The sequence below is a fragment of the Ylistrum balloti genome, unplaced genomic scaffold (assembly GCF_031769215.1).
Source record: "Ylistrum balloti isolate Yb309-2 unplaced genomic scaffold, AGI_CSIRO_Ybal_v1 Utg370184, whole genome shotgun sequence".
In the NCBI taxonomy this organism is placed as follows: domain Eukaryota; kingdom Metazoa; phylum Mollusca; class Bivalvia; order Pectinida; family Pectinidae; genus Ylistrum; species Ylistrum balloti.
This window is the reverse complement of record NW_026782168.1, coordinates 495,406-512,277: the sequence shown is the minus strand read 5'-3', so window position 1 is coordinate 512,277 and position 16,872 is coordinate 495,406. Positions and strand designations below refer to the sequence as shown.

The window sequence follows — 16,872 nt, the reverse complement described above, 5'->3', positions numbered from 1 at the left end:
GAGTAATACAGAACTCGTTCTGGCCTTCAGAAGTATTAGTTCGAGACTGGATGGACCGCCCAGAAAGACGAGACAAACATAGCACTGTGCCGAGATGGGAGAAGAACCAAGAACGGGAACGCAACTACGGCAACAAAACAGGAGGATTCGACAGGGCTGATAACGCTTCTGACGGGGATGGTTACAGGACAGACAAATACAGAGACTTTTCACAAAGAAAAACGTCATGAGGTGAGTAGTTGGTATGACTATGACAGTGATGTATATTAGAAAGTGCAGAGAAATTGTTGTGTCTTGTATTATTTTCATTCTATATTTCACAAGAATGAAATTACAATGCTGGAATATTGTGTCATGTTTGGCACCCCGTATCTGTGTGATACGCTACGTAATATTGATGTCAGTTTTGTTCTGAACACTGGCGTATTGCCGGAACATTCTCGCTACTATTGATACTGATTTTAAAGCATTTGGACGAGTGGCTATGCTGTGGCGTAAAGGTACTTAAAGATGGTAATGACCGAATAATTAGCATCTGTATTGATACGAAAAACACTAGCATGTATGTTATTGGTGTTCTCATGCCATCTACCAATTTACCTTTTCATGAGTTTTTTTTAACACAGTCCAATGTCTGAGCGATTTGTATGACAAATACATTGAATCAGGTTCTGTTGTTATCATGGGTGATTCTAATGCTCATTTGTCAAAGCAATTGGTGTCAAAAATCACAATGAAGCCAATGAGAGAGGACGTATTATAGAGCAATTCGTACAAGATCGCTACTTGATATTTGCTTACTCCCAAAGCTTGTCACGTGGTTCAAATTATACATACATCTCTAGCGATAGTAAGCATGTCTCTATGATAGATCACATACTCACAGAAAAATAGACCTTGTAGATTCCTGTCGTGTATGTAATGACCATTCCCTTAATATATCCGACCATCGCCCGATACAGCTTACACTACAAATGGTATGTCATAAGCGTGATTATACGTTGCCGGACACGGCTATTAACTGGAAAAAAGTAACGTAAGAGCACATAAGCAGCTACCAGCAGCGATTAGATATGCTTTTAGAACAGAATCAAAATCCGTATGATATATACCGAGCTTGCTTATATAGTGAATGCCGCTGCTAAATTTTCTTTCCCTTGAAAACGTTACATACATTACTTGAAACCTTATTGGAATCATAATAATATGAAATCCATACATTCTGATACGAGACGTCTACGGTCTGTATGGATATATTAGATGAAGGTCGTTCACGCGGGCATGCTAACGAGGCGTACAGCATTAACAAGAATATAAAGAGATTATTTCGCAAAGAGTTAAATTTCGCTCGCGAACAGTACGAAAGGGAGCAGTTTGAGAAACTAGAAACTCTAGCCGTAAGTGTAAAACGAAATATAAATAAACAATCTTCATCGTGTGAATTGTCAGTAAATGGAAAGATTATTCGTGACCCTGAGCTTCTGAGGGATGCATGGTATGGGCATTTTCGTGATTTATTAAGTCCCGTTAACGAACCGCATTTTGACGACGAATTCTAAAATCACACTGAACACTTAGTCGATGGTATACATATACTGATAGTTTTAACAATACTGGTGGTATTTGTGACGATCACATCACAGTCCCCGAGGTTAAACATGCTATTAAAAATATGAGCAGTGGTAAAGCCGGTGAGCATGACGGAATTGTGCTAGTTCCAATTGTCTTAACACAATTGTTACATGTTTTAATGATATAATAGATAGGGCGTCATATCCTGATCATTTTAAACTTGGTGTATTAATTGCTCATTTGAAGGGTGGAAAACGTGACAGAACGTTAATGGACAACTATAGGGATACAACCCTCGTCATAGGGGAGACAACTGTAACACACCAAATGTTCGGAACTCATCTTCATTGACACAATATTCGACGCTTACATCATATTTTTTTTAAAAAAAGAAAATCAAAGAATGATATTTTTGTACCTCTTTATTTAATAATACATGGTAATATGAAGTACTGTTGGGTTGAAGTAGTATCTACGTGCCACCATCTTACCTCCGGAACCGGAAAAGGGATTACCTAAAATGTGTGGGGTTTTTGTTTTGTTTTTATATTAATGATATAGGGTAACTGCCAAATGCAACGTTTACGTTGTAAGCACATTGTTTTGGAATGATAATATTTGAGTTGTGTCTGAACTATAAAAACGTATGGTGTACGGGGACGCTCACTACAAAGTAACTTCGCTTAATTTCTACCTCAAGCGAACATAGACTCATCCAAACAAGATGTCTGCCCCCATGGAGAAGGTGTGTGTCCCAGGTTTGTTTTGTTTCTTTTGCTAAACATGATACTACAATGTCATTGTTTATTTTTGTTGACTGTATAAATATAAATCAAATTTGATTTCAGTTGTCACATACGTAGTACTTCAGGTTATCTGGTATTTAACACCGATTTAAAATCCACAGTCCAGAAGTTAAGTTAGCAATATGTACAAGTAAGATATTTTTGTTAATTACTTTCATCTGCCCACTATATAGATACCCACATCAAGAAGAGGAAGCACGTTTAATAAATGCGCAGACTATGGTTTAATTTGACAAGTTTTTAAATTAACGACTTAAGTAAAGCTGTACGGCATATGCGTTGTCATGTTTTGTTTTCTGACTACATATATATGTAAAACTGTCTTGTTGAATCGAAGCCCGTTTTGATAATTGCAAGTTTGTTCTGATTTAGGCTACCAGGCCTAGGTAAGTCAGAAATATTTCATTCATTGTGTTGCCAAACAGTTTGTCGGTATATACAAAGCGACAGACTCCAGATCCTGATCACAAGAACAAACTGATATAAAAAGTGGATAAACCTCAGTATAATTCAAACTTAGACATGGATAGCAATGACACAACAGGCAGGATATAAATATTAGTACAAAGACACAGGGGCCTGAAAATGAGTTTTAGTCATGGTGAATATGGACCTTTCTAGTCTGTTATTACTAACTATTTACAATGTGATATGAAATAGGCACTGCCTGGAAGGGAGCACAAGTTGATCAACTAATTCACATTTTCTTCTTCTTCTAGATTCTATTGTTTCATCCTAATCAGGTTATGGTTGGATGGTGCAGTGGTAGCACTTGTCTTTCACCTTGCTGTCTAGGGTTTGATTCGCTGGATGGATAGATTGTCTTCCCTTCCTCCCACAGTAAAACCCTCGCGTGCTTACATCAGGAATGATCAGTATATGGTTGAAATGAATAAGATTTCTATATAAATATAACCTGTGTACTTATGATCATACAACTTGAAGACAGACAAATGAAAGACTTGAAAAGTATAAAACTGGGAGAGAGATAGAGAGAGAGATGCAGGGAGAGTACACAAAAGGAAGGGATGGGGATTGGCTAGTAGCAGTGGTATTGGTATATTGTGCTGCTAATGCACGATGACCATGTCAGAGACTTGGAATAAAAAAACTGACATAAAATTTCAACTATATGAAGTATGCTGTATTAATGCATATTGTAAGTTTAAATATTACTATTTATAAAAATATTACATACATTAATCTGTAATATTTATTGATTTTTCCAATGTTTGAATGATACACAAATTTTTGTGCATATCTCCCCTTTACAAACAAGTTTAGTTGGAATATCTAGAGTAATAAATTAATGTTTAAGGTGACTTGGTTTGTTTTATATGCAGTATACAGGTAACCTGATTATTGATTTTATCTTGATGAAATAGCAGACTTAACCTTTCAAATAAATTAATTAATTAAGTCAATTTAATACATGTATATTGGAATGTTGTAATTACTGATCTCACCAAAAACGGAGTTTGTTTATTTGATATAAAGGGTATGAATAAAGCCTCTAACAACATATCTAGATTTTGGAATTGATCACATTTCCAAAATAAATGTACATTAGTTTCCATTACAGAGTTGCAGAGAGGAATATATTTTAGATTTTCTTGAAACAGGAATGAGTTTGAAGTTCCAGCCAAACTTTCATTTAAACTTGATCCTATGGGCAGCTTGTTGGTGTTAACTTACCACACAATACCAAAACATGCTGGCTGTCATAATCATTTTCACAAAAACTATAAACAGGCAACCAACCAAAATATCTAATCCTGTGATCAATTTTAGCAGACTAAGACATTTCCTGGTCTGTTCAGGAGGTTGTTACATATTTCAGTGTGTAAGATCAATGACCTGTTAAAATGACACCCTTAATGATAGAGGCAGAGGTTGTCATTTTGACTGAATGTTAGATGTGGTCACAAAATATTATGACATCCTTCTAACATTTTAGCTGCAATGATTTGACTCTAAATTCTGTTGCTTATACTTCATTCTAAATATGTAATCCATTTAGTATTCCAGTGTTTTATATTACATCGTATGTGTATCTGACCTTAATCCTATGTGAACTTAATACTATTTAGTACTGTTTAATACTATTTAGTACTGTTTAATACTATTTAGTACTGTTTAATACTATTTTTTGTTTCAGTCTTATACATGTGTATGATTCAAACATAAAATAAATATCAACTTTTGTTTAATCAGTTTTCAGTCTGACGTTTGTTTCCTGATAAAAATAATAATTTCAGTGGCTTGTGAATTTTAACATCTTTGTTTTATTTGCAGGTCAAAGAATCTGTAGACATGATGAGAAGGTGGTGGCTGGAAATGGTACCTACACCCGAGCTGGCTTTGTTTATTCTAGTCTGGCTGGATATTTAACAACAAAATCTGATGATGATCAGGTACATCTTCATAATATCATTAATTCTCATAGTTTTTTTGGTCATCTGACCTGTAGGGTCAGTATGACCTATAGCCATTTTGTTTAATCAGTCATTTGTGCACTTTCCACTGTGTTGTGCTTTTTTATTTTCAAGTCAGTCCAAAATCCAATATAGCCACCAACTTGAAAAACATACTTCACTTCATTTTGAGTCCAACTACTGTGCTGAAAATTGTTGGGGATATAAGGTAAGATTGAGCTGAAACTGCTCTGAAATAATCCTGAGATGGTCCTGACTATATACGGTTATTTTTAATGTAGGTACGAAACCCATTTAGCCACCATTACTGAAAACTTTAAAAACACATTTTAAAACTTCTTCTCAATTTCCTCTGGTGCCATGGAGCTAAAAATTCATAGGGATATTGAAGAATGAAAGCCAACAAAATGTTGTTATTTTGTTGGCCGTAGTGGAAAGTTCAATATGGCAGCCATGCATGGTGGCTATTTTGTAACATGATTAGGTAATTATGGTTTCTCTGAATGATACCTATTTTTTTAACTTCTTCTCTAAATACGGGTTCAGCTGTAAGTTGTCACAAATGATCCAGTGTTCTGATTGAGCTGAAAGTTTGTAGGAGTGAATGGAGGAGACTTTTCAAAACTCACCAAACATTTTATAGTACCGTTACTACTATTAGTACTTCTGCATCTAATATATATGTCTTTATTGTCAGAAAGGCCTCTTTTAAATAAAAGACAATTCCATTACCCATTCTAAAATGTTGATACACAAATAATGATTGTCTGTAGTGTTGGAAAATGGTGTAGAACCATGATGCATTAGTGATGGTGTAGTCGTCTTTATCCAAATGTATAACTGTCGACAATTACAGCTGTGTGATCATTAGAGGAACTATTTAATTCACCATATCCATCATCATAGCATACGTTATTGTGATACCTTTTATGGTATGCTTATTTAATACAAAATCTTTATGTTATCAATTATTTATGATATGAATACCTGATCCCAATCTCAATTTGATAAATGTTTAGTATTGTCAGGTATTTAGTTCAAGCTTAGGTATAAATGGAAGAAGTTTGTCTCAGTTTAACTTTAGTTTTTTGGTAATTGGTCTATTTTGAAAAAGCTAGGTCATACAGCTTATATTTGTATTTTATTTCAATTCTAACCCGCAAGGTTATGTGTGGTCATTTAAGACAAAAAAAAGTAGTGATATGAATTGAGAATTTCTTGACAATTGGTGGAGAGGTGTTGAAAGTACAAGGTTTAACGTTTTGGAATTTACATTATGAAAGCTGATGCAGCTTATAAAAAAACTTACTCAGTTGTACTGATGAAAGAAGATCTCAATCTTCCCTATTTTGATGGCTATATCTTAACCCCTAACAGTATCACAACATTTACTTCATATTTTTCATGTACAATTTTCGGTAAAGTATTAATAATAACTGCTGTAATAAGACCTGTACAATACATATTGCTGTAACAAGGCATGTACAATACTCACTGCTGTAAGGAGACATGTACAATACATGCTGCTGTAATGAGAAATGTACAATACATGCTGCTGTAATGAGACATGCACAATACAGGCTGCTGTAATGAGACATGTACAATACATGCTGCTGTAATGAGACATGTACAATACATGCTGCTGTAATGAGACATGTTTAATACATGCTGCTGTAATGAGACATGTACAATACTCACTGCTGTAATGAGACATGTACAATACATGATGCTGTAATGAGACATGTACAATACATGCTGCTGTAATGAAACATGTACACAACATGCTGCTGTAATGGGACATGTACAATACAGGCTGCTGTAATGAGACATGTACAATATTAACTACTGTAATGAGACATTGATATTCACTGCTGTAATGGGACAGTAGAATGTTTAAGAAATTTGTTATGATTTCCTGTGAAGTATTTGAAAGACAAATTTTACTTAATGTCCCTTGTACCACAGGTGATTTTGGAAGTGAAGACAGACACAGAGCTGAACATTGTGCCAACAGTGGATGCAGTAGTTACAACCAGAGTAAGTACAATGTCTGCTGTTGTAGAAATGGTAGACAGTTCCTTGTTATATAATTATACTGAAAGGATAAAGAAACGCAGGGTGAACTTTAAACCAGAAATTAAGTATGATATTGGGCTTCATTTAAAACGAAATTTTGTATACTTACAGATAAATTAAAGCTTAAAAATTTCCAAAGTCTGTATTTTGCATCTGGCAATTGGTTTAGAGGTACTAATGGTAAAATTGAATGGACCCATAGGATTTTGAAATTGAAATTGAACTGAGTCATCAATATCTTGTGTGTCCGCCGTTTGCTGTGGTCACGGCCCTTATTCTTCTAGTCATAGAGTTCATGAGAGCGTTAATCCGTCTGATGGGGATGTTGTCCCACTCTTCAATCAGAGCTCTGGTCAACTGCTCTCGAGTAGCAGAGGGTGGCTGGCGCTTTCGGACCTGTCTATCCAACTGGTCTCAAAGATGCTCGATCGGGGACAAATCAGGGCTATATGGCGGCCAATCTAGTGGTTGAATGTTGTTGTTGGCCAGAAAGGCTTGGCAAATCCTTGCTACGTGGGGCCTAGCATTATCCTGCTGGAGGGTTAGATTATGCTGCTGTAAGAAAGGGATAACATGGGGTCGGAGGATCTCATGTCTATACTTAGCTGCAGTTAAATTGCCATCAATAACAACCTATTGTGATTTTAACCCGTGTGAGATTCCTCCCCACACCATTACTGAACTGCCCCCAAACCTATCCCTCTCTACAACGCAAGCATCCGTAAAACGTTTGCCATGACGTCGGTAGACATGTTGACAGCCGTCAGATCGATAAAGACAGAATCGAGACACGTCCGTGAAGAAAACTTGTCTCCACTGCCTCAGTGGTAACCGTCGTGGAGCATGTGCAGCGACCCAGGCCATACGACGCTGACGTCGAGCATGGGTAAGGTGTGGACCTACGTAGGGCGACGTGCTCTTAAACCAATTTCTCGTAATCGATTTCTTACAGTTTTTTAACTTATAGGATGCCCATGATTTCCACAAACATTAAGTGCACTCTCAACGGCAGTAAGGTGCCGATTACGCACATGAGAGACGACGATATAGCGATCCTGACGTTGTGATGTTACGCGCGGACGTCCTGACCTAGGTCGATCGGCCAATCGCCAAGTTTCCCGCAGACGTCATACAAGACGTTCTATGGTGGAAACATTAACACCAAAGTGCCTAGCAATCTGATTTTGCAGCTGTCCTTGCATCAGCATCTGAATGGCTTGACCCCTCTGAACTTCTGTGAGTCATGCCATTCTTAAAACGAATCAAATTCTCAATTAATTTTAGGGAAGCAGTTGGTCTGTATAAAGACTAACGAAGAGTGACTTGACCAACGCTGCATGAGACCAGAACAACACGGTGCACGAGATTCTTGTTTTTTCCTTCCTCCATTTACCAGAGCTGCGCACTGTACCATGACTAAATTTTCGATACATGACAAGGTGCAATATGACCTAATTACTCAATCCACAAAGTTTCACTTTATTTGGAGAATGGGTTTTCAAAATATCGGAATAAATGTTACCCTGCGTTTCTTTATCCTTTCAGTATATATCTCAATACTTGTGAACTAGTGAGAGTTAACATGCTTGTTTTCTTCAGTTGTAAACTCTAGCTCATTTTCTTTTTCTGATTTCTGATGCAGTAGATATTGTTTTTTATCAAAAGATTTTATTTAGATTTCTGTCTTTGTATTTTTTAGGTGACAAATGTAAATCCACGTTTCTGCAAATGTTCCATCTTAAGTGTAGGAGGCATAACTCTAAAAGAACCCTTCAGGGGCCTCATCAGGTAGGTCTACTGTCACTCTAAATGTTAGCAGCATCACTCTTCTTAATTTTACTGTCACTTTAGATGTTGAAAGCATAATTTAAAATGAGCCTATCAGGGGCCTTGCCAGTCAATTTAATACTCTGAAATAACCAATTGGGGCAGCATCAGGTAAGTTTACTGTCCATTTAGGGGCTTTACTGTGTAAACCCTTCATGGTCACTTTCAGGTAAGTTTTACTGTCACTTTGGAAGGGTTAATGCTCTGGAAAACCCTTGGAGGCCTTGATATGAAATAACCCTTCAGGAACCTCATCCAGTAAATTTACTGTCACTTTGGAGTCATTACGGGTAACCCTTAAAATTACCCATCAGGTACCTCATCCAGTAAATTTACTGTCACTTTGGAGTCATTACCCTTAAAATTACCCATCAGGAACCTCATCCAGTAAATTTACTGTCACTTTGCAGCCATTAGTTTGAATTAACCCACCAGGGACCTCATCCAATTAGGTTATTATCACTTCAAATGTTGGAGGTGTTTTTCTGATATAACCCTAAACGTAGGCACTGTAGAAATATTCATTTGTGTATTTACTTTGCCGTCGTTAACCATCTCATTTCATAACCCTTGATATGTACTTAATACAGTTTGTTCATGCACAAATTCTGTGTCTAAGGATACTGTTTAGATAGTATTTGGACCAGAGATGTAAGACATTATCAACACTGCTGTACCCAGTTAAATGTACAAATTTTACACATCTTTCAATTACCAATATCATACACATGTCAAATATAAGCTCCTCTATATCCTGTTTCAGAAAAGAAGATGTGAGAGCCACAGAAAAAGATAAGGTATGTTCTTTTTCACATAAGTTAAGATTAATGTTGAGAATATATCTAAAGCTATCACATGAATACTTTGCATGGATATTAATATCACTCTGAAATGAAATATTGAAACAACAAAGACGAATGTTACAGGTTCACTATAGATTTGTTGTTGTCATGTTTGATTTCTGATATGCATTGTAATATATAAAGTTGTTTAAAATTATTTAATTCTCAAAATTCACTGTGATAAATTCACCTTCTCAGGGAGGGAAGAGAAATGATGTCAGAAATTTAACGGTATATAATTCAATATGACTAAATCTGATTACAAAAGTGAATAGAACAATAGTTTTCCTGGTTGCTGGACAGTGAATTCTGGAAAATATTTTGTAAATGATGGATGTGTTGAGGTGCCCAGTATGATGATATGGTCACAGATATAACTACAAATATACATACCAAGTTTGGTTAAAGTTATTGAAGGAACATATCTAAACACACAACTTTTCAAAAGCGAAATACATATACCAGGTAATGATGATGATGATCGCCTGGCAAATGTCACACCATAGTTTCGTTTTCGACACTTTTTGTTGCAGGCAAAGTAGAAATTAGTCACAAGAATGTCTTTGCTATTTTATATTGGTTTACATAGAGAATCTTTAGCCCACCATCATCAGATGTTGGATTATCAAATTGCCCTATGTCCAGGTTCTGTTGGTAAATAATTCTCGTTGTTACCATTTGGTGAGAGATAATGGATGGATGTTTCTCAGTTCTCACGAAACTTGCTCAATGTCACTACTACATTGGATTGATTTGCATGAAGGGGCGATTTTACGGTTCATTGATTTTTGTAAGATTTATGCCATTTTATCTTGATCTTGATTTTTTGTATATTGTGTCCACGGCACTCTTGTTATATGTAGATTCCTCTTGTCCACTAGATGTGGGTTTTTTTGTAATTTTGGGCCTGATTAAACATACATAACAGCAGACAAGTGACCATCTTGAATTTTGACAGTTGAAGATTAGTATCACTAATTCTTAAGAATTTTTAAATTCCATATAATGTAGAGCAAGAACAGAGGAGGGCACCTTTTTGTTCACAATTATATTATTTTCTCAAAGGATTAGCAATTTCAAAGCTTCAAATTAAATTTTAACAAAATACTGTAAAATTCTATATTTTTGGGGGGTAACAAATTTCATGCTTTTCAAAAAAAACAAAAAAAAAAACTGTTTAGTGTTCATTTATATATGTGGATAAATATATCTCAATGAATCAGTGTAAACTTGATTTAACAGTTCATGGACATCTAAATTTGTAGAATAGCCACAACGTCAACAAAAAATAAATCCCCAATGAAAATCAGTGGTTTAACAATACCTTCATACAAACAGGAAAAAAAAAGATGTTAAACTTTTACCTCTTGGATTTGACAATTTATAATTATTACACTGTGTTATTATCGCAATTTCTCAGATGAATATTTGAATTTCCTGAGATTAAGAGTAATAACTAAGGAAAGAAAGAAAAAGATCCAACTTTTAAAGAACAAATAATGATGGGAAGCTAAGATCACTTTGGGATTTCTTGATAACTCCTGTATAAGCTAGAGTCTGTAATATTGAAATGGAGCTTATATGTACAAATTTTGTAATATTTTCAACCAGGTAATTAATTTACATGTAGAATATAAACGTACATATGTAGTACTTACATAAATGCATAGTTTCAATCAGATCACTTCAGAGGTGATAGGATTTACAATATACATGTTCTGAGTGTTAATGGCTTCAGAGGTGATAGGATTTACAATATACATGTACTGAGTGTTAATGGCTTCAGAGGTGATAGGATTTACAATATACATGTACTGAGTGTTAATGGCTTCAGAGGTGATAGGATTTACAATATACATGTACTGAAAGTGTTAATGGCTTCAGAGGTGATAGGATTTACAATATACATGTACTGAGTGTTAATGGCTTCAGAGGTGATAGGATTTACAATATACATGTACTGAAAGTGTTAATGGCTTCAGAGGTGATAGGATTTACAATATACATGTACTGAGTGTTAATGGCTTCAGAGGTGATAGGATTTACAATATACATGTACTGAGTGTTAATGGCTTCAGAGGTGATAGGATTTACAATATACATGTACTGAAAGTGTTAATGGCTGCAGAGGTGATAGGATTTACAATATACATGTACTGAAAGTGTTAATGGCTATCATTTGCATTAATTTTGTAATCAACATGATAGGATTTTATACATGTACTGTTATGTCTACACTAATATACATGTATTGTTTATTTACAGAGGTGATAGGATTTACAATATACATGTACTGAGTGTTAATGGTGACATAGTGGTGGCATACGTGTACTGAGTGTTAATGGCTTTGATAGGATTTACAATATACATGTACTGAAAGTGTTAATGGCTCACAATATACATGACTTTGTCCTGATAGGAACACATATACTTGTACATTTTTTTAATGGCTTCAGAGGTGAATAATACATGTACTGAAATTTCATAAAATATACATGTACTGAGTGTTAATGGCTTCAGAGGTGATAGGATTTACAATATACATGTTCTGAGTGTTAATGGCTTCAGAGGTGATAGGATTTACAAATATATACATGTACTGAGTGTTAATGGCTTCAGAGGTGATAGGATTTACAATATACATGTACTGAGTGTTAATGGCTTCAGAGATATAGGATTTACACATATACATGTACTCTTCAATGATAGGATTTACAATATACATGTACTGAAAGTGTTAATGGCTATCATTTGCATTAATTTTGTAATCAACATGAAGTTTTTATACATGATGTCATGTCTACACTAATTGTATTGTTTATTTACAGATAGAGATGTACAAATGTTTCCGACCAGGTGACATAGTGGTGGCACGTGTTGTATCCTTTTATACTCCTCCAACACTGTACATTTACAGTCACAGACTTTGTCCTCTAAACACATTACTTGGCCATTTTTTTAAATTGAATAAAAATTCATAAAATAAAGTTGCTAAAACTCTGGCAACATACAGGAGGATTTCTGTGATATAAACACAAATATTTCTAATAGACACTAACATACAGGAGGATTTCTGTGATATAAACACAAACATTTCTAATAGACACTAACATACAGGAGGATTTCTGTGATATAAACACAAACATTTCTAATAGACACTAACATACAGGAGGATTTCTGTGATATAAACACAAACATTTCTAATAGACACTAACATACAGGAGGATTTCTGTGATATAAACACAAACATTTCTAATAGACACTAACATACAGGAGGATTTCTGTGATATAAACACAAACATTTCTAATAGACACTAACATACAGGAGGATTTCTGTGATATAAACACAAACATTTCTAATAGACACTAACATACAGGAGGATTTCTGTGATATAAACACAAACATTTCTAATAGACACTAACATACAGGAGGATTTCTGTGATATAAACACAAACATTTCTAATAGACACTAACATACAGGAGGATTTCTGTGATATAAACACAAACATTTCTAATAGACACTAACATACAGGAGGATTTCTGTGATATAAACACAAACATTTCTAATAGACACTAACATACAGGAGGATTTCTGTGATATAAACACAAATATTTCTAATAGACACTAATGTCGACATTGACAATAGTACTTTGAAGATTAGCTTGTTTTGGGTAATAATCCTACATGACTTTCTGTGTCACTTTATCACAATAACAATCAGAGATAAAGTGTTTACAAGATACAGGAGACTAACGGTTCTATCAAACAAAAATGATTAAGGTATTTTACTGTAACGCAAGATACTTTGTTATCAACATAACATTGATTGTATAATCAGTATTTGATGTTAGAATGTTTGGTTATTGCAACATTGCTGTTCACCTTGACTCAATGTCTAGATGTCATTAGGAGATGCCCATTCCTATGTGTTGTCTACAGCAGAAAATGAACTTGGTGTTGTCATGGCCACAAGTGAGGCTGGTAAGTGTTCCAATCGCAATTCTCAGTTTTAATCTTCTTATACAAAATCAATTTTGGTGAACATTCTTAGAGATATCAAATCCATTGGAATTCTTCACTCTTTCGAATGAAAAGTATGGATTAACTTGTACTGGATGTTTTTGTCCTTCTGTAGATTTTGTATCATTTGAAAGTAGTTGTCTCCCTTTACACAGGTTCCAACATGACTCCAGTGAGCTGGTGCAAGATGAAGTGTCCTAAAACATTGGCAGAAGAATACCGCAAAGTTGCAAAGGTGCAAGCAAATTATATTAATTATTCAGATACTTGAATAATAAATTATTTTCATTTTTATAAAATTTTTGTTCTTGTTTTCTATCAAGTCATTCCATCATGTAGTGATTTTTATTAATGTTATATATGCTAAATTCTGTGATTTACTGTCAGGTTTAAAACACCTATCATATAAAACATAGAAATCTCTGTTTTCAACTGACTTAATATGCAAAACATGAATTACCATGACATGAAGTTATGATTTTTTAAAGCATTTTGGGAGAAATCATCATTTTGATCATTTTTTTTCTGTCTCTATTTTTCCAAGCTTTTCAACTTTGTTTCCACTTTCTGGTGTCAACTGATCTCTTTGGAACTTGGAAAGTGTATTTTAAACAAGTTCAATTGAACAATTTTTGAAACAGAAATCACTTTGTTGCAGTATTTCAATCTATTCTCTTGCAGTTTTGATGATTTAAAGAATTGTATTTGAAAATGGTAACAGGGTATACTGGAACACCAGCAAACACCTGATTTACTTTAGAAATCACTTGATGAAATATTTGTTTTTTAAGAAAAAAGTTTAAAATTGTGTCTTCGGTTCTTTGAATACCATGTTTACCATGTTCTCATTTGAGCATGTGACATTACTGACTTGGATTGACCAAGGTTAACATGCATGTGTCATTGATGAAGCAGAAGATGCTTACACTTCAGTAACACCTGGTCTTATTCTCCTTGTTCTTGTCCAGGAGTCTCTTTCTTTTGTGTATATTTTACCCTATTGTTATTGAATTTGAGTTTGGTTTATTGTTTATGGTGATGTTTGTTACAAAAACTTTTGTTATATGGACAATCATTATAATATTTTGCATTTTGATACAATAATGTATACTCTTGTATTTCACTTTCGCCTATTGTTTCTATTGTTTCATTACACAATATTTTCAAAAAATGTCAACATTTAGGATGTACAAATTTGACCTTGACCAAGGTTATTGTGAAAATTAATGATTGCCATCTAGCTGTGACAAAGTCTCATGGTGACCTATTGTGACCACCTTCAGCGTGCGTCAATAAACAATTAAACATTTTTGACTTCTCAAAAAGCCTTATTTGATTTCAATGAAATTTTGCAATTTCCCCGGCCTAAGATGAACCAAAATTGTGAATTATACAGCCCCCACCCCACAGGGGCCTGAGGGGCAGGGCCAAAAGGGGTAACATTGAATCGGATTTCAAAAATCTTCTGAAAACCCAGGCCCCACTTGTATAAAACATCTCAACTTGAGATTTCCTCAAGTCGAGATTTTCCTCAGCTGATATCTCCTTGAAAATATCTTGTATGAAAATTCCTCAAGGAATTTCAGGACATCCTAACTGATGCCTTCCTCCTGTTCCTTGTGAAAATTTTATACAAGCCGTTTTTGAGGAGATATCAGCTGAGGAAAATCTCGACTTGAGGAAATCTCAAGTTGAGATGTTTTATACAAGTGGGGCCAGATATGGTGGAATCAAATACTATCCATCAATGGAAGCATCTTAAGGTACTTTACCAAAATTGTGATTTCATGGCCCTAGGGTCTCATATATCCCCATGGGAAGGGGGTAAAGTTTACTAAACTTTATATAGGAAAACTAGATACTTTAGCACAATTTGTTTAATTTCCAAAGGAAATATAAGTTAAGGGTGATGGCTTGATGGTATGCCCATTTTGGTCCTGACAGACTCCCAGGAATTGATGGGTGGGGCCAAAAGGGGTCAAATTGACTTAAATTTCAAAAATTTTCTTTTTAACACCCAGATATGATAAAATCAAATGCTTTGCATGGATGGAAGCATCTTAAGGTGTTTTATCAAAATTGTGAATTTCATGGCCCCAGGGTCTCACATTTCCCAGTGGGGAGGGGGTAAAGTTTACTATAGTTGATATAGGAAAACTAGATTTTTTAGCATAATTTGTTTGATTTTCATTAGAAATATTTCAGACTTGGTTAGAATTATGAGTAAAGGATGATGGCTTGATGGTATGCCTATATTAATGAAATCCCACTGAAAATAACTTCATAAGAATAATCAGTATAGGATGACAGTTTTGATGGCATGCATGTATTGACACTGGCTTACTATATTCAGTGTCACAATTTCTGTTTCATGACACTTGATAACTACCCTTTAACCTTTATATTCAATATTGCTTAGTCTCAGGTGACCGTCAAGGCCGCTAGGCCTCTTGTTATAGATTTTGATTGGAATTTAGAGTATAGATTTTGTCACCTACAAAAATGTAAATGTAACAAAATAGAAATATAGAGTCTAATTGACATTAATCTCAAACATTCTTGGATCCCTAAAACTAGAACACTTGGGTTTTCAGGTAAAATATATTGTGTGTTGAGTGTATGATTATGTTTTGTTTCACAGAAATTTGTGTACTAGTTGAGAGTGTTATATTTAGTGGTAATAATGATAATTATGCATAGATACCATTTGTTTGGATTAGAAAAATGATTGGAAATTGCTTCAATTAATGATAAATAAGCAAAAAGCAGGTAAAAAGTTAAGTTTATTAAATGAATAAATACTGATGCAAGGTACAAAAATAATTAGGTATATATGTTCTGTTCATGCATGATCATAAACACACCACACCCAGAACAAACGTGCACTAACAAAACCACTGTCGTTTGTTAAATATGAGATTTTTTCTGCCCTCCAAAACATCATTTTAATTTGAGGCCTATTTATAATCAGCATAAATATTCACACACAGGATAAAAAGTGACAACAAATATTCCCATGATTATAAGAAGATACATAAATTTATCATTTATAAATTTACTAAATAAATACCAACATTTTGAAACTAAATCTTTGGAATTAATAGTGCATGTGTATATATTTATTGATAAATTAATGCTGAAGTTTTAAATAGAACTTATACAAATATAAACAACCTTCCATCTCTACTAGTCCTTACAGGACACAAGGCACAAATACTGGTGTATACAAACATCATATAGCTATATTGGGTATAATCTATTGTTATAACATTTGTAAAAATATTTAATATCT

The 16,872-nt window shown here is 34.5% G+C and overlaps 1 protein-coding gene across 1 annotated transcript; it reads left to right on the top strand.

The window, feature by feature from the left end:
• The first annotated feature begins 2,223 nt into the window (after nt 1-2,223).
• On the top strand, nt 2,224-13,879 carry LOC132551194 (exosome complex component CSL4-like). Its single transcript, XM_060215303.1, has 8 exons — nt 2,224-2,330; nt 4,674-4,792; nt 6,779-6,850; nt 8,589-8,677; nt 9,480-9,513; nt 12,387-12,437; nt 13,460-13,541; nt 13,736-13,879. The coding sequence occupies exons 1-8, from the start codon at nt 2,297-2,299 to the stop codon at nt 13,849-13,851; spliced, it is 597 nt and encodes a 198-aa protein (XP_060071286.1). The 5' UTR covers nt 2,224-2,296; the 3' UTR covers nt 13,852-13,879.
• The last annotated feature ends 2,993 nt before the right edge of the window (nt 13,880-16,872 follow it).

What these genes read in the sequence shown, in the direction of transcription:
- LOC132551194 (XM_060215303.1), top strand. Translation starts at nt 2,297, where the DNA reads ATGTCTGCCCCCATGGAGAAGGTGTGTGTCCCAG. An exon ending in GGAGAAGGTGTGTGTCCCAG is followed by an intron (nt 2,331 to 4,673) that starts GTTTGTTTTGTT and finishes TTTTATTTGCAG; the next exon opens with GTCAAAGAATCTGTAGACAT. An exon ending in GAGCCACAGAAAAAGATAAG is followed by an intron (nt 9,514 to 12,386) that starts GTATGTTCTTTT and finishes GTTTATTTACAG; the next exon opens with ATAGAGATGTACAAATGTTT.